General features: G+C 48.4%; 1 protein-coding gene and 1 long non-coding RNA gene across 4 annotated transcripts; both read right to left on the minus strand.

Annotated features, from left to right (window-relative positions):
* Positions 1-649: 649 nt before the first annotated feature.
* On the minus strand, positions 650-15,417 carry RBM38 (RNA binding motif protein 38). Of its 2 annotated transcripts, XR_011156090.1 has the most exons (5): positions 15,060-15,417; positions 14,213-14,336; positions 13,545-13,599; positions 1,588-2,110; positions 650-1,466 (listed from the first exon to the last, which is right to left on the minus strand). XR_011156090.1 is itself a non-coding variant. In XM_069034355.1 (4 exons), the coding sequence occupies exons 1-4, from the start codon at positions 15,225-15,227 to the stop codon at positions 1,810-1,812; spliced, it is 648 nt and encodes a 215-aa protein (XP_068890456.1). In that variant the 5' UTR covers positions 15,228-15,417; the 3' UTR covers positions 650-1,809. The 2 variants fall into 2 exon arrangements, 1 of the variants encoding a protein (XP_068890456.1); XM_069034355.1 differs by having other exon boundaries at positions 650-2,110.
* A 1,113-nt stretch (positions 15,418-16,530) lies between these two features.
* On the minus strand, positions 16,531-24,620 carry LOC138121066 (uncharacterized). 2 transcript variants are annotated; one of them, XR_011156068.1, is made up of 7 exons: positions 24,541-24,620; positions 23,612-23,709; positions 22,169-22,226; positions 22,029-22,092; positions 19,621-20,531; positions 18,203-18,397; positions 16,531-17,401 (listed from the first exon to the last, which is right to left on the minus strand). It is a non-coding gene; the product is annotated as an uncharacterized lncRNA (long non-coding RNA). The 2 variants fall into 2 exon arrangements; XR_011156067.1 differs by having other exon boundaries at positions 19,621-20,756.
* Positions 24,621-26,418: the final 1,798 nt, after the last annotated feature.

Consider the following 26,418-nt stretch of genomic DNA (forward strand, 5'->3'; position numbering starts at 1 on the left):
ATTTTATTTACTTTTACAAATTGATTCTTAAGTTTGTAACTGTCAAAATCTGAACACCAAACTTCTAAAGCAAGTTGGTTGGGAAAAGTCAAATGCAGCAGCAGAGCGGCGAAGGAGGCTCAGGGGTGTGAGCAACCTGCCAGAATCTCTCTGCTGCTGGCACCTGCCTGGCTCTGCTGGATCTGAGACACCCCCAGCAAATCCCCTTAACCCAGCCAGGGCTCTGGCAGACCACTCACTTTCAGATGGATTCAATTTTAGAAAAATAACCCCCAACTTATTCTAAGCAAATAACAGAAGGAAAGTGATGGCCTGAGAACTCTGGGATGAGATCCCATCTGCCCCACTGGAGCTGCACCAGGATGGCAGCACCTCCCACTCTCTGCTCCACACAGTGTGAGTAAGCACTTGGTACAAGCCCACAGAGTTCTGTGAGCTCAGAAACCCTGAGGTGCCTCGGGACACGCAGAGCAAGGGCAGCACGTGGGACACGCTGCAGGATGGCAGCAGGAGCTCTTCCCAGGGGACACGCTCCCAGCCCACCCCAGCACACTCAAGGGTGAAGTCCAGCATGGCCAGACAAGGTGGGTTGGGAAATACTCCCTAAGGCACTGCAGCCAAGCAAACATGGTACCAATACAGTATTGAATAATTTTAAAAGTTAAAATAGTTTATTGCTGTCTTTGTAGAAATGCACTTAACTTACATCGCCTGTTCTCTTCCTTTATTTGGCTGTTGGATTACAGGCATAAAAAGGTTACATTTACCCATTTGTTCAGTGACATAACACCTTTTTCTCTATTGCTCCACTCCTGATATTCTCCTAAACCTTGCTGGCCAACAGCCCCAAATCTCTTTTACATAAATACTGTAAATGTCTCCATAGGTTGCAGCATTGTAACAAAAGATCTACCAAAGTAGACAAAATGTTCAGTATTCTTGGTTGGTTTTTTGCATTTAAAAATATACCTAAATTTGAGATAATCTTAACAGAGTAACAATTACAATAAGAAAATAGTACAGTGCGTTGACTAAAGGAATATTCTGCTCTCCTTCAAGCCAATATTCCCTTTTGCATGTTGAAGTGATTCAGCAATTACTTAAGAACTTTTACCTACATACAATAATTTAGTAAAATGAGAATTAAACAAGGCAGATACTTACTACTATTCTTCTGTCTGCAATTCACAGCTCATGCGAATAAAATCGCAATAAATATTAAAAAATAGTTTTTCTTTCGCTTTTTTTTTTTTCTGTAAGGCATCTCTGAGTATTACAAAGTTTTTGTACAACCAAAAAATAAGATTGCTTTTTTTTTCCATGTTCTCCGAGTACCTCTGTACCTCACCAGTAAATAAGAGGATTGTAGGCTGGATGAGGAAGGAAGGGCTGACGGGGCAGGGGGCGGAAAGAAGACCACAGGTGATGGAAGCAGACCGCGATGTGTGCAAGAATCTGTAGTTTTCCTGTGAAACATTTCAGCCGCTTTTAGAACATCTTCAAGACAGTATCTGTCCAGATTGAAGGACCAAAAAAAAAAAAAAAAAAAAAAAAAAAAAAAAAAAAAAAAATGGAAAAACAACTTACCAGAAGTCCACTTTCATAAGCACAGTCAGACTGCAAGGATTCGGGTTCGCCCTCAACACTATAAATAGCTTAGGTATCGATATGCACCTACATAAGGGGGATAAAGGGACGGGGGGGGTGATTTTTTTTTTGCTTGTTTCTTTTATTGTTTTTTTTTGTTGTTTTGTCATCCTAGTCGCGTCCTTGCACGGTGAGGGATTGTCCTGGGAGGCCGAGCGGCCCTCACTGCATGCGGTCGGGCTGCAGCTGCTGGGGCTGGTACTGCACGAAGGCGGTGGCGGGCGCCGCGGGGTTGCTGGCGGTGAGGGGCGGCTGCACCGTGCCCGTGTAGCCGTATCCCACGAAGCCGGCGGCGGGGGAGGCAGCGTAGGGGTACTGGTCGTAGGCAGCTGTGGTGTACTGGGAATAGGCTTGGCTGGTGGCGGTGTAGTCGATGTAGGGAGACGTGATGGACTGCACGGGGGTGGGGATCACCACGCTGGGCTGGATGATAGCTTGGGGGTAAACATAGTGAGGCGTGAGTCTGTGGAGGCAAAGGGAGAAAGTCAGTGAGGGGCTGGGCTTCCCCCCGGCCTGCACATCCCCTCTGCCCCCCAGACTTCACGTGCATCAGCCACGGAAATGGTGCTGCCCAGCAGTGCTGCCCTCGAGCGAGGGGTGCTCCCTGGGGTGGGGATGAAAAGCAAACACTCCTAGACCCAGAGTGGGAAAAGTGCAAGGTGAAGCAAGGATGGCAACTAATACACACACCCTGGTCCCCATGGCATGTATCTCCCACTATCCAGGCTGCTGGTCCCCAAAATAACCTCCTGGAAGGCCATGACAGCTGCTGGCTCACCTAATTTCCTCGGCCCCCACACACCCTGCCTGTCCCTGCCAGCCCTTCTGCCTCCTGTATTCTCCACATCCCACCATCCAAAGCTGGGTGGAGGGTCCTGAGGATGCACAGCCCCTGTGGGGTGCCTCCTGGCACCAGGGACAACGTGTCACTCTCCACTGTCCCACCAGGAATGACCACTGTCCCTGGGCACAGCCCTGGGCCTGCCAGCTTGCCAGGTGTTATCAGTTACTACACACTTACACCATGTTTCCACAACACTGGATGTTTAGGGAATGCTACAGGGTGTTTGTTGTAAAACATGAGATGTTAATGCTGCTTTCTTCCCCCCAGTAACACCCCCCAGTAGCTGGCAGGGCAGTGACACTCCTGTGTCCATGAGCTGTCACATCTGCCCCTGGCATCTCCGCTGCCCTTTCCACGAGGGTCCAGAAGTGCTGCTTCTCCCAGGTTTGCCCCTGCCCTGAGGTAGCTGTGCTGCTGAGAGGAACTTCACAATGTCACAGTCAATTAAAGTCCTTAGATGGAAAGATCCTGGAGGTGATTAATGCAGGAGTGCCCACTAATTTGCTAGAAACTGCTAATGAGGAGGAAAGGCAGGGGGTAAAAAAAGCATCAAAATGAAAGGGCTGTATTTTCCAAAGGGCCTACGTCAAGTCAGGCCCCGAACAAGGGCAAAAAACTGTGCAAACGTGAAGGTTTAGGTACATCCATACAAACTGCCATGGGCCAGAAAAAAATAGGGAATTGCACATGGCCTGGGGAGTGCGATAGGGTGACACATCTGAGGCTTGTTTAAGAAACAGGGTTATTAAATACCAGCAAATGGCACAGTACCAGTGGAAGATCAGAGCCACACGCATCAGAAAGGGCACCCTGAGGAGAAGGTCTCTTTGGCCACTGCTTGCTGAACCACACAAGGCCACAGAATGAAGCAAAGCCATCCCCTGAAAGCTTCTGCCACCCTGTCTCCAAACCCAGCTCATTCTGGCAAATAAAAATAACCCCAAGGCAAAACTCTGCAGGAAGATTATGCAGATTCAAATATTTTGGGGATTTTTGTGTGGATGTGTGTGACAGCACATTTTCAAACACAGCCACTTTTAAAAGCCTCCCACGGGCTCTTCACAAGGCACAGGGCTGTACATGGCTACCCTCATTCCACCTGAGCATCCTAAATCTCAGCCACCACCTGCAGCATGCTGGGGTCCACCTGGGGCTGGTCCCACCTACCCAGCACTTACAGGGCTGTTCCCACTTGCTTTACAACCAGCACTGGATGGTTTAATCTGCTGTTCTGGCAGGAGAAAGGCTTCTCACAAACAAGTGCTCATCTGAACCGAGTTTTCTCTCCTTTTCCCACTCCCATATGCAGTTTGGTTTTGCTTGAGACAATTTGCATGACAAGAGGATGACTGCTCTCCTCTCCCCACACAGCAACACAGCCTCTGAAATCAGGGTCCTTCCATATGCCCAGGGCAGCAGGGAGGATGGATGATGGTGAGCAGAACCTCAACTTTTGATTCAGTGCAAGACCTTCTCCTGAGGCCACAGACACCCCTGGACAGCAAGAGGGACCTCACAGCCTTTCAGTCCATAAACACACCATACCCAGCATCACCCTGTGGGTAACAAGAATGAGATGAGGCAGCAGAAATGCATTGAATCCCTTTTTGTTCAGCTCTGATCTAAACTGAGGCCAGCACAGCTGAATCAGAGCTGGAGCTTAGGCACCAGCTCAGCCCAAGGGCACTTCATGTCCACACTCACACCAGGCAGTGGCAGCCGCCTCTTGGAGGAGCAGGGCTTAGTCCCACCCAGAGGCTCCTCATGCCTGTCACTGGGGGATTTTCTCTTTCATTTTGTTTTAAATAACACAGAGGTGCAAATGCTGCTCTCTGGGCCTGCCAGGGCCTGGGAAAAGGCTCTGCACAGGCACCCCCAGGCTCTTGGGCATGACATGAGCAGACTCTGTCCATGCTTATTGCTCTACCCCTGGTAGATCAGCAGCTCAGACAACCTCCTGCATCCCAGACTGGGGATGGATGCTCTGGCTGCTCGTCACTGCTCCCTACACCTCACACCCTGCCACCAGGCTTCCTGGTACTCCAGGGCCCAGCAAAGTTAAAATCACTCCACAAATGCAACAAAAAATGCACAATCCACTGAAAACCACCCAGCAGCAGGAGCAGAGGAGGGGCCTGCACTTTTCCTGCCCACAGGCAATCCACCTGCGCTCACCAAATGACCAGAACAGTCCGAGAGACTCCCAGCCTGACTCCCACCCTGTTTGAGCAGCTCCTCCATGTCCCTTGCTGCCACCCAACTGCTCTCCAGAGCCAGCACAGCCCCAGTGGAGGACGTGGTGCCATCAGGGCGAGTGGACATTCCCAGCTCATCCCAAGGAACTCCGCGTTGTTGGCGTGGAACGCCTCCATCGCAGCTCCGTGGTGGGCTTGGACACAGCAAATCTGCAACATCCTGCACTACGTTTTTCCCTTATCAAGGAGAAATGCCAGCTCTTCAGTGCTACTTGGAATAAAAAGCACCATTAGCTTGGAAGACAGAAAGTACTCCTGTACCCTGCTTCCAGAAATCCATCCCACCCGCCCAGTGCATACACAAGCACACAACACACACCACAGTTGGTACTGCACTAAAAAAATCACACTCAGCAACTCCAGGATCTGCTTCTAAAGGGAATGTAAATGTAAAAGGGAAGGTTCTTTTGGTCTGTGGGATTTCAGTAATTCAGCTAGAAATTTCGGGCAAGATATTATGCAGTTTGGTCTTCTGAATTAGGTGGACACATGGCAACTCATCGATCAAAACAAAACACACAACCCAAAGGTCACTCTGATGACTTGCAGCTACAAACAAAACAAACCAGTGCAGTAGGATGAAGTTCTCTGCTGGCTACATTCAGCATCCACAGAAAATCTTAAAATAATTCCCCCTCTTCCATTATTTCTGCAGATGATCTTTCAGGAGAAAAATTTTAAAAAAGCAAGCTGTTCTGGAGTTCTCTTTCTAGAAAACAGCAAACTCTAATCTGAATTTCTACATGATGAGTCACATTTGTGTTTTAAGATGCCTTTCCCTTCCTCCCTCCCTGCAGTTTTCCTCCATCCCCCACGATGGGTCCTGCCAGCCAGAAGAGAACTTCATCAGAAACACACACAGTGTGATTATAAAACATCAACCAAGTGATCAGCCGTGGCCACCACACACCAAAGTCATCCTGTGAACAGCAGATGGACGAGATGCTGCTGGCACGACAACAGATCACGGGCAAAGGCCACCCAACACAACGAGCATGGTCAAACCTAAGCCTAGAGGCGGCGGTGGCACAGGAGGGACAGCAGGAGGGACAGCAGGGACTCGGCAGGGCCCTCGTGGTGCCAGCCCATGCTCCTGACCACGTGGCACCACGCCACGCTGCCCCGGCAGCCAGAATTGAAACAGAACAAAAGAGATGGTTACAGAGCCACTGGCAGAGGGGACGCAGGCTCTGTCCTGCTTTGGCTGGGGGACAGAACAAAAGGGGCCCTGTTTTGGTGCAGGCCTGGGTGGAGATGTTCAAACACATCAGGGAAAGAGAGTAGGGAGAGCAAGCTTGGCTCCAGGCAGATGAAAAAGTCCATTTCAAAACCTGCCATAACCCAGGTCTCCCCACCACAGCAGCAGGGCAGGGCTGGCTGGGGGGCAGCCAGGAAGAAGGGACAAGTCAGGTGGAAATGTGTCCCACACCTCTTCCCAAACACTGAGGAAGAAGAACGAGCTCTCATCAGCAGCTCTCTCCAGCAATGCTCATCTCAGAGACACTTCATATGTTTGACTATTTTGTATCAGATTTACACCTAAAATGTGCTTTAGCTGCACTTTCTCAGCTCTCTGCCCTCCTGCAGGACTTCCTACACATGAAGCAGCATGTGAGCTGCTCCTGCGAGCTGCACGAGTTTGGGAGAACAACAAGGTGGGAGTTCCTGACCCCCTTGATCTCTGCCAGCCCTGCTGGGAGCTGGTTTTGTCAGTTCTGAAGAGGTGGAGACAGCTGCACCCCTGTCAGGAGGGACACGGCATCACACAAACATTTGGGAAACAAGGAGGGGCACAGGGCTCTTGGCAGCCTCACAGAGATCAGCACACAAACGCCACCACCCCGACCAGCCTTTTATTCCTTGAAGAATATAAGAAACAGAGCCCTTTGTGTCTGCCAGTGAAGGCACAAATTCTGGCATTTGACCCCAGGAATTTGGCCTCCATTTCCACTAGAGCTGACCCATTAGCTGCCACAGGGACACCCACACTGCCACAGCACGTGATGGCAGGCGGTGCTGGGGGTGCTGCAGGAGCAGCTGAGCACAGCCCCTGGTGATGTGACACCTCCAACCACTGCCTGCAGGGCAGATCCAAAGGTGCACTTTGAAGTGGGCTCCTGAGCTGAAAGCTGCTCTGGGAAGCACACCTCACACTGGGCACTGGCAGTGCCACGGCACCACCGCAGAGCTGGAGATGCAGACACGCATCCTGGTGTAACTCACACTCCAAGGAATCGCTCCTCAGGGACACTCCCAAGCCAGCAAGCACTCACCTCGAGGAGACACTCTTAGTAAACGTGTGTAGAGTACAGGCAGGGTTGGCCACAGGTATCATACGGGCCCCAGCCACGATGACAGGCTGTAGAAATGTGAGAAATTCAGGTGCTGTTCTCAATCCAGACATGAGGAGGAGGCTGGAGTATGGCCAGGGGGTCCCTGCCTGCCCACAAGGACTCTCTCTCCAGGAGGGGATCACAGTTTATCCACCAAGACTTTGGTGCAGATCTTGGTTGTGCCCCAACCCCTCCACAGTCCCTCACCATTCACTGACAGGGTGGGGCTTCAACCACGACATGACAAACCTCCAACTCCTGAAATGTCCCTACTAAAGCTGATTTAAAGCACTGAAATGTCAACAGCTTCTGCCTCATCAGCCAGCTATCCCAGCCAGCTCAAAGTCACACAAGGATGAACTCTGCAGCTCCATGGGATTTATCCTCACCTGCTGCAATACGACACAAACACAAAATAGCAAAGCAATCAACACAATTTCTGCTCCTCTCGTAACTAATTTGCCTGTCTGTCTTCTCCTCATCCTCCTCTGTCCCTCTGAGAAGATTTACACAGCAGCCTGTGCAAACAGGTACAGGACTGAGTTTCCTGCTTCCCTGCTGGGAGCAGATGTCACCACACCAGTGGCAATCACCAAGGCATGACGTGCCACAACACTGTCCCAGACTGCAGTCAGTGGGGAAAAACCAGACAGAAATAAAAAAGAGGCAGCAGACCAAAGGTGGGAATACATCTCACAAAGATCTAATCCTTTTCCTCAGCTCAACCAAGAGTCTGAGATCAACATGCTGAGCTCCACCATGAGTTATAGCCAGGCTCAATAGCTTTATCCTCTGCATCTTGCTTCCCCCACACCCAAAGGAAGAAGGAAAAAAGAAAAAAAACACCATGATCCCAAACAAAGGCATGCTGGGCCAGACCAAAAATAGTTTTGGAGAAGCAGGCTGAAAAACACTCAGGTAGCAGGAGATAACATCTGCCTGAAACAAGAGCCATCTGGCACCAAGGAAAAAGCCACATGGAAGTTTATCCGCAACTAGTCAGCTCTCCAGAGAAGGAAAAACCCCTCCCCTTTCCAGTTATCAGCACAGCCAAACCAGAAACTAACTGACAGAAGAAACAGGGACTGCTTCACTCCAGTGCACAACAGGAACCTGAGTCCATCAACATCAGTGTGAGGAACCTGGATGGTAGGGAAAACCAGGGTCCCCAACAGATTAACCCAGGAAGCTCCAGAATTCTGCCTCTGAGCTCTGCACTTTTATTCTGCAATTTAGAGAAGTTCAATGGCAGAAACATCTCTAAAGTCTTCTGAAGTACCTGACAAGTTCTGGAATAATATACTTTACAGTGACTACTTTCCAACTGGTTCCATTTTTAACAGACTTTCTTTCTTTACACATGATCCCTTCCACTGACCCTTAATTAAAACCATCCACCCACTTGCTCTATCAAAACGCCCTTTCTTGGAGAGATGGAGTATTTTGAAGTAGAATGCTTCAGCTATGGAAGAAGCAATGAAATACCTCTTTTTGATAAAAGAAGGCCCACACTGATACAACAAGTAATTAAGTAATTTCTCAGTCAAGAAAGAAATTCCATTTTAAGAGTTTGTGATCTCTGCTACCAGGGGTGTCTTTGTTGCAGTAGAACATTTAAAACACCTCAATCTAATCCCTCCACACCTTCCTGCAAGTTGGAATCATGGGGCATGCCTGGATCCAGCGTGGCTTTCCCAGCCTCTGCTCTTTGGCCAGAGCAGCTCAACCCTGACACAGGAGAGCTAAAATGCTCAAAGCTGGTGACAGGGAAATTGCAGGGGACAGCACAACCCCGTTTACAGCACTTGGAGACTGAGAAACAGGAGACTGCGTTTTAACTCCGAGGTCCACGACTTTTCATCTTTTGTGATCATGGAGTATATTTAGCTCTGGTATGTAGCTTGCTCCCATCCGTGGGGAACAAGTTCTTCATAAAAGTCATATTTAGAAGTGACCCGGTGTCCTTGCTACCAAATTATCAGCACAACAACTGTCTGGTTCCCTGGCTGGTGCCCTCAGCGCTGGGGCAGGATGCCCAGGGCTGCATTCATCATTCGAATTACTGGGCATGTGCTTAATACTACGAGCTGGGGCCCATATGCCAGCAGCTGCTCAAAGGAAACATGAGATCAAGCACAAGCTGGGCTGCTCTGGAAATTCAGACATGTGCATCAATCTGCCACATTGGGACTCCGTGGCACCAGCCAGAGCAGCACAGGAGAATTTTGGATCTGCCACTCCCCAGCTCCTGCACCAAGGGGAAAGGACTCAGGTCTCTGCTGCTCAGGAGGCTGCTCTTGTGCTGGGGAGGATGAAGAGAAAATCCACCAGAGGCAATGGAATCACGTGGAGAAGATGGCACAACTCAAGCCATGTGCTGTAAAGACATAGCTAGAACCAGCTCAGCCTGTCTCTCCATCACACACAAGCCTGTGCCCCAACTGCCCAGGCATGGCTCTGACCCTTCACCCAGAGCCTGTCCCTTGCAACAGGTCTGAGCTTGGCACATCATTCACATGGCCAAGTGTGAGGTCACTGTATCAGACCATGCTTTTATATTGTTTTACAGGCAGAACATGAGCAAATTGTGCCCCAAACCCAAAACAAATGGTACACCAAACCCTTGGGTCTCACACCAGCATTTGCCATCTTGAAGTAGATGTTCAAGAAAATTCTCAAAGCTGTCTGATCTGCTTATAGATACAAGTCTGTGCTTAAAACCTACAAATGAAAAAATTAAAAAAGGGATTTCTTTCTGACTGGCAAGTATTTGGTCTGAACAGCAGTCACCATGCATGAGAACCAGCAGCTGAAGCCATTTGGAAAATGGATTTGGACATTTCTTAGGAAATGCCCCCTCTCCTCCCCAAGCTTTCATGTTCCTGGCACAGGACAGCACCAGGTGCTGGGTGCTGCATCCTCATGAGCCTGCTTGGAGTGGGATGGGATTCTGCAGCCTCCAGCTCCGGGTAAGTGGGCAGTGGGAAGCTGGAGCAGGGGGATGCCAGCTGACAGAGGCTGGGCACAGCACGGCCAGCGTACGCCCTTTCAGAAGCATAACCACAGAAAAGATGAAAGTTTGTTGCCTTTTATTTTTAACCCAATAGAGAAATTTTAAGGATAAACAGCTGCGAGGGAGGCTGGGCTGACACAAAGAGGGACTTTCTTCACTTCCTAACTGCAGCAGCATAAACGTATGAAATTTTAAACTCAAAGAGATTTAACTCTTTCTGCTGTTGCTGGAGACCAAATGTGGGCCAGAGGCAGGGGGCCACCAAAACAAGTAACTACACATGGATGGGGTCTCTGGAGCAATGACATCCAACGTGCAGCTATGGAAAGAGCTGGATCCTGCCACAAGAGACAGCTTTAAGTTTGCAAGAGCTCAGTCACTTACTCAGTCACTGGTAGATCTCCCACACAGATAGCTCCTTCGCTGAGGCACAGCCACAGGAATGCATCTGCCATATGCTGCCTGTGGCCAGAGCAGCAAGCACAGAGGAGAACCAGGGAATCCCCGTTCCCTGCACAGACTCAAACCTGCCTCCAGCTCAAGAGTCCCAGAGGAAAGGACCAAGAGGTGGGACCAAGTAGCTCTGCCACATCACCTGATCACTAAGAGTGGCAGCTGCAGGGACACACTGGCACTGCCAGGTGCCTCCAAGCAAAGCACAGTCTGCAAGCTCCAAGCTGAGCCCCAGGCCAAATGCTGCTTCCCTAAACTCAGCAGCCGGATCTCCAAGTCCCCCTGACACAGACACATCCTTTGCCTTGCATTACTGTTAAGATCTCTGGTTACAACAAGCTAGAAACTTCTTTTCCAAACAGGATTTACTACTGACTCCGTGCTGTCTGCTGTGCAAGTGCCTCCTCTGCCAGGACAGCAGGAGGAAGGAGAGAGGCTCCTCATGGTTTCTCTTTCTGTTCCGCATAGCCCTGGCAATATTTACGGCTGCATTTGGGTGTCTGGGGATGGGGGGGGGAAGCCTTCAGTTTATAAATAATCCTCACTGCTGTTTGGGTAATTTTCATAGTTTCCATTCATTTCAGGTTTCACCAAAACCTGCCTTTTGTGGTTTGATAGCTGGGACACGACTGGCTGCTTGCTCTTCGTTAACTGCCCAGGAGTTAACGGTTGTTCATTCATTCCTGCCCTGCCGAGCCCAGCGCACTCACCAAGCACCCTGTGCCCCGTAACAATCATCTTTTGGAAACCACAATGCCAACCCCTGGGCACAAACACTTTGCAGAGACAGGAACTATAGGAGGAAGAGCCAGGCAACATCTCACACCAGGGGCAAAGCAGCCGAGCCACTGAGCTTCCTTTGGGAAAGGTCAGGATGGAGTCTGCACGACCCAGAGCAAACAGACAACAGCAATTCAGTGACAGACCCTGATAAACTCCTCATCTACCCTCGTATCCCACAGAGGGCCAAGGAAACTGTGGGTTCAAGGGAGTGCAAGAGTGAAGTCTGGCAGGCTCTTAATTTTGTTGGTCTACTGAGGAGACAAAGAAGGAACTGGCAGCCAAGCTCTGTTGCTCGACTGAGCACCTGAGGCTTTGCTCAGAAGCCACAGAGCAGCAGCACCAGTCGTGGTGCTCAGGTAAACATATTCTGCCAAACCCACACTTCCAGTGATTCTGCTGCAGCAATGACTGAATTCAATGAAATTCGTGTTTACTGATGCTTGCAAATAATGATATATAATCCCCTGCCTCCAGCCCTCCATTCTCCTGGTTCCTGTCTCTGGGCAACTGATAAATAATTTATAGTGTTCTCCGCTGTATGTGCTAACTGCAGCTCTGCTGGTTTAATGATGAAACCAATGCCTAAGAACTGCAACAGGAACTGTCTAGGATCACAAGGAACATGTAATCAGTCGATCCCACACTCCTCTGGATGTGAAAGCAAAAGCAAACTGTTGGAAAAAAAAATGTTTTCCAGAGCTGCAGCTGTGGGGTAGGAAGGGCACCCAGAGAACAGCAGATAATCTGCAAGGTGCTCCTGCCAACATGAGGAGTTTAATGGGCTTCACCACTTCACCCTTCTCTGTTCCCATGCATGGCAGGACTTGCCAGAGGCTGCTTTTATTGGCAACTTCTCTCCTGCACTCCCATGCAAAAATCTCTGGGTTCGCATCTCAAAGGTGCTGCTGCTGCTTTGCAGGCTGTAAAAGCTCTTGCAGCTCCCATGCAAGGAGAGCTATTAAAAAGCAGCATCTTGCCTATGCAGACTAATGTGGCTCTTGCCCCAAAAAAGGGGAGACTCTTCATTTCATGGCAGATGTTCTTCAAGGGTTTCCAGCAGAGCTGTAACCGCTTGCGAAAAGCAGCGTGTTTGAACCGTACACAGCACACGTACACTGGGTGTGCACTATTGTGGCAACACAGCCTCTTACATCCATAAACTCATCGGAATGAGATTATCCAGGCAGTTGGCAACTGCAGCCACAAGGGCAGAGGAATGAAAGTTTTATTGTTAGCAGATTTTTTTTCTCAAAAAAAAAAAAAAGAAAAAGAAAAAAGAAACAAAACACCCCCAAAAAATGAGCGGAGAGCAGGGAAGGGATGAAGTATTGCTGTTGACAAAGGCCAAAATCCCATCTATTTATATTAGAGTCACACAAAAACCACAGCAGGGCAGTGCTCAAAAGCTTTAAAAAATGCACCTACTTTCTTAATGCTCTTAGAAAATAATAATAAAAAACCTTATCAATATTCACTTTCTGAAATGGTGTAAAAAAAGAGCTGCATCAATCATTAAACAGTTAAATGAAGGCAGTATGACAGTCACTATTGTTCTCGTGAAGCACACTTGTCTTTTGCCGAGCAGCTGCCAGATCCTATTAGATGTATAAAAAGAGGACTTTTCTAACCGAGTAGGGATGGTATAAGCTATTGAAAACAGCAGACAAAAGCCCACTTTTGCAGACTATTCAAGCCTTGTATAACATCTGTCCAAAATCAATTTTTGACCTAATGTTACTTTCATTAAGTAACAGACTTTGTTTCCAATGCAATTTGTTTTCTAGGATAAAACTGTATCTTAAGCATTATTACGTGGGAAACAGCACAGAGGAAGCAGAGGATCTTATTTGAGAAACATGAGAACAGAATTTGCTTAATTGTTTTGACACCTTAAGTACTATAATAGAGAAACTATTTTCCATTTATTTGAATTCCTGTGAATTCTTGAAGTTGGCAAAGCATCGAGCAATGCACTGGGTTTATTATGACTAAGATTTACTGAGGATAAAGAAGGATCTTTGGGAATTACATTAAAGCTGACAAATGCACAAAACTTCTGAAATCTCCACCAGAAATAAAGTACTCTGAACATTAACAGCAGCTGTTGAAACTGTCCACTCTTGACGGTGAAGGCTTTTCTCACACATTTTAAATAATGAGGAAGTTGATTTGTGAATTTGATTTCAAACAGACCGTTAGGAAACATTTCCACTTACCCAAAGGGTCTCTGAATGAAGGCTGGATGTAGCTGCTGCACACCTATGGTAAAACCTAAAAAAAAAGGTTCAGAAAAAAAAGAAATATTAATGAATGGCATCCATTGTACCATTCAACTTGTAACACACAGGCAGAATTACACCACACGTCTTTGCATTTGATCTGCTATGCATGTGAGCAAATTCAGAGCCCCGTTTAGAAACAAGTTAAATTTAACATGCATATGTGATATGCACGAGGAGCAGATGGGAATTCATGATGAAAGCCCAGTGTGAACGTGCTGTTATCGAACAGACAATGGGGTATAAAGCCTTATTTTACACACTGGGTACTGTGGTCATTAAACCAAAGGGAGAAATGATGAAGTGGATCTTACTGTTAATTCTCATGTAACAAAGAGGGTAACGGGCAAACGGATCAGCCATGGAAGGAAACAGCTTTAACTCAGTCATATGGGCTTTGGTGAGTAACATTAGTGCAGCAGGGCTGAGTAAGAAGATACAGCAGAGAGGTAACTGGACTACGTAGTGTCCTCAGCCAACAATCAGAACTATGGGGGACAGATAAAAGCGCATCGTCAGATCAGATGATTCCAGCCCGAGGAACTTGCTTCCTCATCTTACAAGTTATTCTAATAGAGAGAGATGGGATCTCCTGGATGCCTCACCAGTTTGAATACTCCTTGGTTTCGCTCCCAAATACGCCAGGTTCACATTTGCTTTCCTGCCGTCAATGATGGGGTTTGGGTCTTTGCAAGCTCTTTCAGCAGCGGCTCTGTCTGCCATGGTCACCTGGAATCGAGTACAGCCTTGTTTGTAGCAACAGTGCTTTGTAAACAGTCCAGCAACAGGCACTAAGTGGAGTTTATTTATTGTTCTATTTTGAATCGGGAGCTGAACTCTCGCTTGCACGGCGAGATGGGAAGGGCTGCTGGGACTCCACGGCAAAGCGGGGGCTCCCCCCGCGCCCGGTTTCCCCGCTGGGCCGGTGCCAGCTGTTTTCCCCTGCCCTTCCACCTCCTCCCCGTGCCTTTTTTAAGAAGCTGGTGGAGCCCTTCCCAAAACTCCCGGCGCAGAGGAGAGTTCAGGGCAGCTGCGGGCGGGATGCGGGGACCGCGCTGAGCCCCGCACGGATATCGCACGGCGGGGAGGGAGGAGGAGGTGCTGAAACGAACGGCACGGCCTCGGCCAACACAGGGGGCTGCTCCCGGGCCCCCAGCCCAGCCTTTGTCCTGACCGAACCCCTGGTTCTCGCAGCGGGCACCACCTCCCCGGGCCCTGCACCCAGCGCTCCGCGGCAGCGACGGGACGGGCGGCGGCTCCGCAGTGCCCGGTACCGGGGGGGGGGTCCGCGCGGCCACAGCGGGGCTTTGTCCGGCCACACCCGGGAGCTCACCCGGCCACCCCGCGGGACTCGCCAGCCCGGGGCTCCGCTGCCGGCCCCTGCCCCGGCGCACGGGGGGCAGCGGGGGTAGCGCCGGCGCCCGTCTCGGCGCGGAGCGGAGCGGCACTTACAAAGCCGTATCCTCGGGATTTGCCGGTCTGCCGGTCCGTGATCACCACCGCCTCCTCGATGTCCCCGAAGACCTCGAAGTACTTCCTGAGGGAGGAGTCGGTGGTGTGGTAGGGCAGCCCCCCGACGAAGATCTTGGTGAAGGTGGTGTCCTTCTGCACGGTGTGCATGGTGCCGGGAGCGGCCGGCCCCGGCCGGCATCCACCCCGAGCAGAGCCGCGCCCCGCCGAGCCCCCCGCGGCGGCCGAAGGCAGCGGAGCGGCGGCGGGTCCCGGGGCCCTACAGCCGCCTCATGGCCGCGCCTAGAGCCAGAGCGCGGCCCCGCGCCCGCCCGCCGGTGCCGGTGAGAAGCGGCCGCCCCGCCGCCGCCGCCGCCTTTGTAGGGCCGCGCGGCCCCGCCCCGCCGCGCAGGGACGCTCGGGGCGCGTAGTCCGGCCCCGCCCGGGGGTCCCCGCGGCCCCGCCGCCCCCGGGCCCCGCCCCGCACGGAGCCCCCGCCCCGCGCGGAGCCCCCGCCGCGCCCCGCGGGCTCCCGGGCACACGGAGGGGGCTGCCTGCGGGCACCCCTCGGGCCGTGCCCCGCACGCACTACAAGTCCCGGCGGCTCCCGGGGAGCAGGGCCGGGGGGGGCGAGGGGAGCGCGGCCGCGGGAGCCCGCCGGAGATCCCGCCTGGGCAGCGGCACCCCAGCCCGCTGCTATTGCACAACCATCGCAACGGCGAGGGCTTGGTTCCTGGCAGGTTCGGGCACGGGGACAAAGCCATCCCGCGGCCGGCAGCCTTTGTGGCACGCAGGGTGGCAAAGGCGCGGTTGAAGCCCGGGCAGGAGGAAGGGGCGGTGTTGAACCGAATCGCTGAGGAGGAACAGCCGGGGAGGGGGTCAAGGAGTGAACAAAGGTTCAGAGCTATCTTTCTCAAGCAGGTTCTTAAACCTCCTGCTTCTCGACTGGGCACCTGGACATGTACCTGTGCAGTCTGTCTCTGGGGACAGGAATGCACCATTCCCATTTCCACTGGTAGTCAGCACTGGGGTTCTCCACCGTCCTCCTTTTGCGTTTTGTTCCATCAAAGGACGGGCAGCTCCTGCTGTGAAGTACAAGGCTGTGAAGTGCCACTGCCTTTGACCTGACCTGCAGGTTTCAGCCCTGGCCTGTTCAAACCTGGGACAATCGTTACTGCATCACAGCCCCATATTTACTGCATGTACCCCTTGGTCCATAACTGCAGGAAAACAAAAGCTGGAAAGCTTCTTGGTACTTCAGAACCCACCACTGGGGAGCTCTGATGGTGGGATGCTTGCAATGCTCTAATTCCTCCTCTCCACTATCAGTTGGAGTTTGAGATGTAGGAGAGGATCCCAAAAATCATTATTTGTTCATAGTTTCCATCACCCAGAATCTCAAGAACAGCCCCTGTACCTTAGGTTTATCATTTCTCAGAGAAAGAGATTTTTTGCAACATGATAAATGCAGAGATAGATTTTAGAAAAAAAAAGCCAGTGAAGTTCTAAATCACCATCCACTTTGGCTTCTATACAGCAGGTTCAGATTCTGCAGACATTTTTTCTCTTACGGACCCCACAGAGAAAAGCCAGTTATTTCAAGAGAAAGGAATGCATTAATGTCTGCACTCCATAGTTATTCATTAATATTTTTCTTGCACCGCTTCCATAGTTCTAAACACCCTATGCTTCATAAAAGAAAGAGGGGGGAAAAAAAGCCAAGGAAAGCCATTACGTTTTTCAGTCCTGAAGCACCGGACTTCAAGACTAAGGCACATTTCCTTTGATTACTGTGGAAGAAAGAATGGAGCTGGGCCAGCAGCACCCAACATCACTGCAAAATTGACAGCCTCTGCAAATGGATGGTCCAGGGAGCCTTTGTGTTTTGTGCAGCCACCAGCTGTCCCTTCTCCGTCCCAACAGAAAGCCTGGAATACACCTTTGGGGTCAGACTCCAGCCAGGGGCTGGGGCCTCTCCACCCCCGAGTCACCCCTTCTGTCTGCATGACTTCTACCACAAACTGCACATCAGCTGCTTCCTGGGCCGCCCGAGCTAATGACAGCCCAGTTGGCATTCAGTCACTGTCCTTTTACAGAGCTTCATTCTGCTCCAAATGATGGCAAAGATTCAAATCATCCAACCAGACTCTGGCTCCTCTGCAGGGCAGGCAGGGCTGGCAAAGTTCTCCAAAGAGACCAGCAGCATCTCTGTTCTCGATGCTTATGCTGGTTGGGGGGGAAAATCAGCGCAGGATTTTTTCTTCTTCTTCAAACACGAGCCCCACATCTCTCAAAGGAGAAATCCCAGCTCCTTTTCTTCCCTCGAGGCAGGAACAGGAGTTCTCCTACAGGCAGAACAGAACAAGAAAGGCGTTGAGGCTAAACCTGTGCTTGGTGAACACCACAAACCCCCCAGTACCGCTGGTGTGGCGGGGGAGGCGGCCTCGGTTCTGCCACATCCTGGAAAGCAGGACGGGAAATGAAATCTCCTGTCTCATGGTGCAGCTATTGCACACACAGGCTGTAATGAGCTGTTACCACAAAAACAGCAGGAAAGGGAAGAGAAAGTGAGTAAGGATAACTTTATGGAAGTTAATTAATTTGCTTTTATTTTTTCCTCCTCGTTCTTGTGAAAAGCACTCATCCTCCTCAAAACACCTTCAGGTAAAATCCAGCCATCAAATCAAAGCTGCAGGAGCTTGGCAGAGCCAGTTTGCTGACACCTCCCTGTGCTTTTACTGCAACTATAGGAGTACCTGAGAAGAATGTATTTCAACTTTCTCTGGTCAAAGACAGCTCCTGCAAAGACAGGCATATCTCAAAGTATGAAGCTGCCTTGGGGAAGGCAGGACATTGCTTAGCACAAATCTGAGAGAAAACTCTAAGCAAGAAGGGGAACACAGATCTGTGCTACTGTAGGGGTGCATTTATTCCTTTGTAGTTATTAAGGAATAAAACTACACTGGTCCATCAGTGAGGAAGCTGGGAGAAAAGTCATCTTTTGCAGCGGGTGTACAACTATCCATATCCTTAATGTATAGGATTTGTATTGCAAATCCAGAGCATCCTATTCTCATTCAGATTGGGAAGATTAATTTTATGATAATTCAACACAGTTAAGAGGACTCACTGGGGTTTTTACTTACATGTTAATATATCCCTTGAGGCTCATGCAAAACTGATACACAAAGGCTCCTTCTGGTGGACTTCAGCCACATTATCCAAGAGGTGGAATGGAGCAGCTGCAATCACCAAACCAAGTGTCCTGGATTCCACTGAAAATCCTAGAGAAGGTGGCACTGCAAGACTGTCCAGGTACAGAGCCACGTAGAAATGGTCCCCTGGATAAAAAACAAATTATGGCAGGAAGTTCTACCTTTGGGAGCACAAGAACAGGACAGAGTTGAGACATCTCAGGTCTGACCTACAAGCCATTGAAGAAACTGCCTCATTTCTTAGCAAACTGATGGGCTTTATTTTTTAAATGGAGCAGGGCTACTGTGGAGCTCTGACCTCTTTGAGTTCCTGCTGCTGCTTAGCCAAGACTTCATTGCTGTAGGGCAGTGCCCTTGGGTTTTGCCATGGATACCCGCTTATTGCAACAACAGCAGATGAAACATACCCCTTAGAAGCTCCACAGTTAAATAAGTTAACTGGAGAGCAAGGGACTTACTGTGGGAACTGTTTGCTTTGTTAGTTTTACTAATGCTCAGTCTGGATGCTGGCCACCAGCGAGGCTGTGAACAGGGAGATCTTGAGGGGAGCTGCATTTAGTGGCATTTGGTTTAGGTTCTAGCAGGAAATTCTGCATCTGGGCCCTCTGTCTCAGATTTTCTGGTTTGGTGCCCTGAGCACACCATAACCATTGCTTAACCCAGAGCTGCTGCTGCAACAAGAATTAAAAAATTAAAATCATCCTTCTTTGGGCCACTTGTAACAAAATAGTTGAGCAGAGGATGTTCCCAGTCAGGGCTGCTTTTTGGCTTTGGTTTCTGTAGGAATCGTCCAATAGGACTATTTCCTCTTCTGAATATTCCAGAACTGGGGATGCTGAGTGAGCCCTGTTTCCTTTTGCTGCTACACTGGTTACACACAAGCAGACCATCAGCTCTACTGGGCACAGAGTGATCTGGTTTAATGTGCAAGTAACCTGCATTAAAACAACATGGATATGGACATTGGTAAATCTGGGACTGAGAACTACAAATGGGACACCTGACTCAATTCTGCTGGACCACAAGCATGTGTTAGAGAGTGTGGCTAAAGGAAATGTCATCAAAAATCTAATTCTACTTCCCCAAACTTTCCTGCCCTCCCACTCGATGTCCCTTCACAAAATGAAAATTGCATATCTGTGCCATGGCAAAGGACAAACAGAATCATGGTAACTGCAAACAAGATTCCTGAAAAAGAAGAGGCTTGGGGAGAAATTGCAGTGGTCATAACTGCTTGGAGGATCTTGCCACAGGAAGTGCACTGCAAGCCTTGGATATAAGTCTAGATGAAAATAAAGGCATAATATGGCCAAGGAAACTAAGAGGCTGTGCCATCACATTGCTCATACCTCTGCAACTGCCAGCAGGGAGAATGTCTGTATTCAGGAATGTTGTGCTTTGCTCTTTGTGCCACCATCACCGTTTCCCAGGAGTTTCTCAGAGCACAGCTTGGCACTTTTCCTTCCACATGCCCTTGTGCCAGTCATGTGTGTCAGGGGAAGGATGAACCACCTGTTTGGGACCAGGAAGGACTAGGCCAGCAAGGAAAGGTGCTTCATTGGACTGCTGGTGAAGATGTGCTGGAGCCACCCTGCGTGGTCAAACCTACATTTCTTGGTGCTGGTAACTCCGCCCTTGGGGAATTTCTCCACCACCATCTCAGATTCTCTGTTTATCCAGGTACAGCTCCTGGGAGCTGTGTGTGTGTACAGACTCTCTGCAGCGTTGGCAAAGCACTCTGGGGAGCTGGAATGACACTGGGCTGGGGACTCAGCCGATCAGCCCGGGCCTGCCAGCTGGGGATTGTCACAGTCTGACAGCAGGGAGCTGGGCTGGCTTTCTGAGCAATCAAAATACTGCCCTTGATTAGGATGGTGGCTTGTTTTCTGGCATTGTTGGCATCTCTGCCAAATAGCTTTGTCATCATCAGTATTGTAATGTCTTGGCCTAGAGCAATGCTAACCCTTGCCTTTCCTGTGACCTTGGGGATGATCTCTCTTTGACCTCTTAGTGAATGACTAATGAAAAGTGCAGATGTTCATATTGCAACTAAATTATGCAGTGAATCCAGGAAACCCTTCACTAGCTGATCTTAGTTTCTTCTTTACTTCATAAAAGGCAGGAAAGGGATGATAAAGGGTTAGAAAAAGAAAAGGAACAAGACAAAGCAAACAACTCATGTTGGTTTCTGGGACAGAAGTTTCTCTCCAGATTTTCTACCAGAACTCCTCCATTGGCAGTAAGCACTGGGGAACAGGAGCTGTAAATAAAGATAAATATGTAAATAAAGATAAATAAAAAATAAAAAAGCTGTAAATAAAGATAAAGAGAGATGCAGCAAGCATTCTTCTGCTATGGCAGCATTAGGTGATGTCAGCAGAACATTAAATATGTAGGCCAAAATACTGCCCATTTCTTCAGGTTTGCCTTTGGAGATTTCATGGAGGAAGAGTCTCTTCAGGAATTGGCTCAGGTGTCCCCACATCTGAAAGGCAGGACACAGGGAGAAGGGAGAGGAAGATAAGGAGATAAAACCACTTGTCATCACCTGCTAAACACAACCTCCAATAAAGATACTACTCCTTTCCTGAATTCCTGCACAGAAAATCTGTCTCTCTTTAATGGAAATATTGTCCCATCTCTCTCAAGATAGGATTTAATTATCAGAAGGGCTTTCTTCTCTCAAAAAGTTTTTTAGAAAAAAACATTCCATTTGAGTCAAACATGCAAACTACATCTCAAAATAGTTAAACAAATATTTTGGCTGTTTCAATTTTATGTTGTACTTTGGGAAAATATTAATTGTAACCTCATACTTTTGAAGTCTGAAAACCATAAAACTACATTTTAAAATGAGCAAGAAATCATTTAATATTCTCTAAAGGAAGAAAGCAGAAAATGTAAGGTCTTTTGAAACAGCATTAATAATTTCAATTTTTTTCCAAATTTTTTGTGGCGTTGTTAGGTTAAAACTAAGTGGTATTTTCTGATTTAAAAAAAGAAAATGCCAGAAGGCTTCTAACAATCTCTGCCAAAGCTGCCAGGGCCACATCTCATGACCTTTTCATGGGAATGCACGTGACACTGGTAGCACAAACCGAGCAGGAACTGTCCACCCACTCCAACCAGGGAATAGTCAGGACACCGACTATTAAGAAGAACGTTAAACAAGATGTCCCAGCTCTGGGATGTAGAGCACAGCTGTATGGACACAACAGACATTCTTAACAGCAAAAGGCAACTGACTCCAGAGCTGGAACACATCCATAGCATTGGGGCAGACCCCGTTTCTATCCCACTGCCCATGGGCACACCCATGGATCACCTCCTTAACCTGGTGGTCCTTTTCTCCAGGTTGCTGTATTTTAGTCCTCACTAATACAGACTCTTTGTCACATCACATCCAATGAGATAAATAATCCATCTACTCTGATATCAATTTTCCAGTTGTGATACTTTTAGAAGCTATTTAATGCCCACAATGAACCTGGCCAAGTGCAGAAGATCATACACAAAAAGAAAAAATATTGGCATGGTAATAAACCTTTGTTAAAGGTTTTGTTTGAAACTCTTAGAGCCTGCTAGTTACCATGTCTACTCTATTTAAACACCAGGCAGCAAAGATTTGTTGCAGTGGCTCTGAACAGGATATAAACACAATTGGAAGGTCAAGATAACAAACCAACATATCAGCATTGGATACAGAAGCTTTATCCATGGAGCCTGGAAAGGTGTTTAGAAAGAGAAACACAGTTACCTGCTCTGAAATGTGGGCAGGATGATTCCAGCTTCTGCATGATCTCAAAAAGTCCAAAATGGGCCTTTTACAAAAAAAATCAGTTACTATGGTGCCACAGCAGGGCAGCACCATCACTGACTGGAAGGGTCAAAGCTCACTTGGGCAATGCCATCTGGTTCCTGACAGTCCTCATCCAATCAGCTGGAGCAGTCCCTGCTGATGAGGAAAAGCCATCAAGAGTTCAACAGGCAGTCCCAGCAACAATGTCCCCAACAGTGCAACAGGACAATGACATCAGCTGAACACAACAAGTGAAACAAAGGCAGGTCACTTCCTGCTAAATCACACGGCCCAGTTAGTGCCCATCGTGCCTTTAGCTAGTGGGTAAGCACACAGAGGAAGGTGCAAGACAACAAAGAGGGCATGTTTTTCATGCATTCTCAGGAGGACACAAAGACTGGAAGATCAGCTGAGCTGTATTTTGAAGTCAAGCTCGTGCATGAAGTGTAGGGATCAGTACTAAATCAGGAAACCCATTCTGCTTCTTGGAGTATGGTTTTCCTTTTGCCAGCCTGGGGGTGCCAGGGCCAGTCCTACCTCAAAGGACATTTTCATCAGCCTACAAGGACAAAAATCCACTCTTCTGTTTCCTTACCAGAATTTTGGCTGTGACAGCACCATCCATAAGGAGGCCTGCTAAGAGTGAGGTGGTAGCACGTAGGTCACTAGTGGGGAATGTTACCCTGGGCCAAGCCACATTCAGAATTGTTTGGAGAGTTTAATCATCCTCTCTCTCATCTCCCTAATGCTGTTTGCAGGACCACTAAAGAAAGGTGCTCAGATGATGAACTGGATGACCTCAACCATTGTGACAGACACAGGTCAGCATTGCAGAATGACTCCCACTGCATCATGCAGCCAGTGGCTGAACAAAAGCTAGAAGGGTTCAATGAAAAAGGTTTTGCTAAGCTGTTCTCTTTAAATAGACATTTGCCATCTTTCTGTGGTTTTTTGAAAAGCTGTTTCAGCCCAGTGAAAGTGTTTCTGAAATGCTACACACTCATGTTTGAAGTCTGACAATGTTCCACAAATGTGGATGTTCTTCTTTACAATTATATAGATACTGTTCCATAAATTAAACATTAATGCCTAAACAACCAACTGCTGTCTGCAACCCTGCTGCTACAGACCAAGAATGAGCATTACTTACGAAAAGCAGACCTCCAAGGAAAAGAGTCAGGTATCTGGAGAAAGCAATTACCTGTCAGTAAGTGATACCTGACTCCATATAAATCCCACTGTTATAGCAGGAGCATGGCAGACAGCTGTCCTTCCAAAGAAAAAAAGGTTGTAAAGATTATATTTGAACTCCAGTTTAGTCATTTGAGAATAGTTTGAGCTGCTGCATTATCTCTGCCCTTTACCGAGTGCAATAATCATGGCATATTCTAAACAAAATTAGTCTCCCTTTGCTGTACATCAGTAGTGAGCTGCATTTTATAGGCAAGGAAAGGAAGGTGATTGAACCAGCTGGCAGTGGGTCAGAGAAGGACATTTGAGCTTACACCTTTCTGGGAGATGACACAACTGTGAGGAAGTACCTTGAGAAGGGTTGAAGAAAATCCATTACTTGAGTTTTATTTCATAGTGTTCCCAGGAACTGAACATTATCCCTCTCCTTGTCCAGCAAACTGACGATCTGCATTTGAGAAACATCAATGACAGAAAGCATTCCCCATCAAACTACAAAGCATTTGTTAATACACCCCCAAGAAGGAGAGGCTTAGCTGACCTGGGTATTTAACATGCAGTTTCCAGCATTTTTCTGTTCCTACAACAAACTCGTTGTTGGATCTCAGCATATCCACACCTCACAAGTATAAAGCAGTTACTGCCTGCACAAGACACCCTGGGCAGCAAAGGGTAAACCTTCCCTGTGCCCAGGGAAGAGCATTACCTTAATCTCTTATCTAGGCCTGCTTTTCAGTGGCACTTGATACAGGAGCTATACCAAACACTTCCTTGAATACATAAAGCCGGGGATTGGGTTACACTCGATTCAAGATCTGTGCCACCAGTAAGACAAAAGCTCCTATATTACCTGGCACACGCCTGCTAAATTATTGAAGTGTCCCTTGAAACTGAATGTATTCACTGGATAATTAGTCAACAGAAAAAAACGGCCTCTCTTTACAAAGCTAATGTTGACAGGTATTGTATCTCTTAGGCACTGTAACAAAAAGCATTTTGCAGAACTGATGCAACACAAACATTTGGAATTGCTCTGTCCATGCACAAGTGTTCCCAAGGCACATAGTCCCCTTTGTGGTGCTGCCTCAGACTCACATTACCTTACAACCAAGTCCTAAAAATGCGAATTACTTTTACCAAATGTAGCACCATCCCCATTTCAGAAGCAGGTAAATGGTGCAAGCACCTGGAAGTTTGCTTTGCATCTGAGGAAGGAGTGAGATCAAACTGGCACAGGTACCAGCCCCACTCCCCTCATTCTGCATCAAGTGAGACCTACCTGGGGCTGTGCAGTCACTGCCCCTCTCAGCTCACACTGCTTGTAGCTGATGTCCCAGTGTGCCACTCTAGAGGCTCTGCTCTCAGGGGCTTGTTCCCTGCTGCAAATTCTTGGGATCACAGGCTGCTCCATGTGCACACAGAACACACTGCACAACGGCAGTCCCAGCACGTCTGCTGACAGCACCACAGCCAGCCAGCGCTGCTCCGTTTATTCTGAGCTGGCAAGGGAAGAACAGCAGCAGTTTCCACTTATGGGATGGCTGTGCTGTTGCTGAGAGCAGGATGGGCCTTGCACTGCTGTTTATAAACCTAAGCTTACCTGGAAATACAAATAGATGGCTTCCAGCTGTTTGAACACCAGCTGCAGGATGAAATACAGTTCTACCAACTCCAGCTCACAGCCCGAGGTGTGCAAAGACAACATTCTGTCAGTGCAGATATTACTGGGCTTTTTTCTTATGAATTACATCTGTCACACCTGACACTAAGGGGACAGATGGATTCTTTTAGGGGTCTTTGGCAGACTAAAGAGCACTAAATTGTAGTTACAATCAAGGTTTTCTCAGCAGGATATTCTCATTAGCATAGCACAGAATTTATGATTAGTATGGCACAGGATTTCTACAAGTAGCAACAATATGGTACAATTTATAAGTAGCATAATACAGAATTTATAACATAATTTCTTATAGCCTGGACCCTCTGCAGGTCTGAGGATCTTAATACATGGTTTAGTGTATCAATGTAACAATCATAATACAGACTTGGAAACATGTCACACAATGAGTCACTGAGTCCTGAGGAAGCTGAGGACAGTGGAGGCATCTGTGGCCATGAGAGGTCACAGGTCACTGTCCAGCAGCAGTTTGGGTCCCTGTTCTCCACTGAGGATTTCTAACTATAATTTTATAGACAGAGCCCTGGGTGCTGTTACACTTCCCTGTCGGTGATGGGCTCATCAGCAGCACCGGGCTGGCTGGGAGCCTGGCACCTTCAAGGCTAGCAAGGTTTCAGCCTGAAGCCCAGGAATCTTGAGGCCAGCAGCGAAGGGAAGAAGAAATATGTTTGGTTGACGTGGTCCAGTGCACCTTCAGGGCCTGGACAGTGAGAGAATACATGACCTGCTTGGTCAGATGTCTCTCTGAGGAGCTAAAGGAACATCTCAGAGTTTGTTCTAAACCTTGGTTTATGTTTATGGATACTAGGTACACTCCTGAAAAACTCAGAATTAAAAATTATTTCTATCTTCTTCTGTTCTCTGAGTATTTTGGGATAACTTGCAAATAACTGTACCCCGTATTCCAGCAGACGTGCTACAGCACTCCAGCTCCGTGCAGAACTCCCGCGGCCCCAGCTGCAGGGAAAGCTCTGCTCAGGAGCCATCAGCACTGCCCTCGCCTGGCACCACAGCAGAGTTACAGCAACGGCTTCAAACTGCAGCATTCTGTGCATCCTGCAACTGCCGGGGGAGAGAAACTTACTGGGGAATTGTTCCTGCTCTGAATTTGTTCCAGTCATTATTGTGTGCTGCAGCTCCAGGTGATGATCATCACCTGGCTGGTAAAGCTGAACAACCCTGGGGAAATGCTCTACACGGTGCATCAAAGATTTTTGAAATTAAGTCAGTCTTACCCAAATGACTGCAAATGACACGTAGCCAATCTGAAGACTTAAAAATTAACAGCCATTTCATTTTTCCCAGGTTAATCTCTGCAAAAAGCAAACAAATTAGAAATCAGGGGTTTCTATAATTTCAAAGTGAAAAACATCATGATAGTGATTTGACACAATTCCTCATCGTGGGCAGCTGCCCAGACACCTCATCTGCAAACAGCACTTCTTCATCATTAAATTGAGCCAGGCCTAAGCGACAGTT

The sequence above is a fragment of the Aphelocoma coerulescens genome, chromosome 20 (genome assembly GCF_041296385.1).
Source record: "Aphelocoma coerulescens isolate FSJ_1873_10779 chromosome 20, UR_Acoe_1.0, whole genome shotgun sequence".
Classification (NCBI taxonomy): domain Eukaryota; kingdom Metazoa; phylum Chordata; class Aves; order Passeriformes; family Corvidae; genus Aphelocoma; species Aphelocoma coerulescens.

Coding starts and splice junctions, on each gene's coding strand:
- RBM38 (XM_069034355.1), bottom strand. CDS start 15,227: ATGCACACCGTGCAGAAGGACACCACCTTCACCAAGATCTTCGTCGGG. Junction 14,337..15,059: donor AATCCCGAGGATACGGCTTT/GTAAGTGCCGCT, acceptor ACTCGATTCCAG/GTGACCATGGCAGACAGAGC. Junction 13,600..14,212: donor ACCAAGGAGTATTCAAACTG/GTGAGGCATCCA, acceptor CTTTTTTTTTAG/GTTTTACCATAGGTGTGCAG.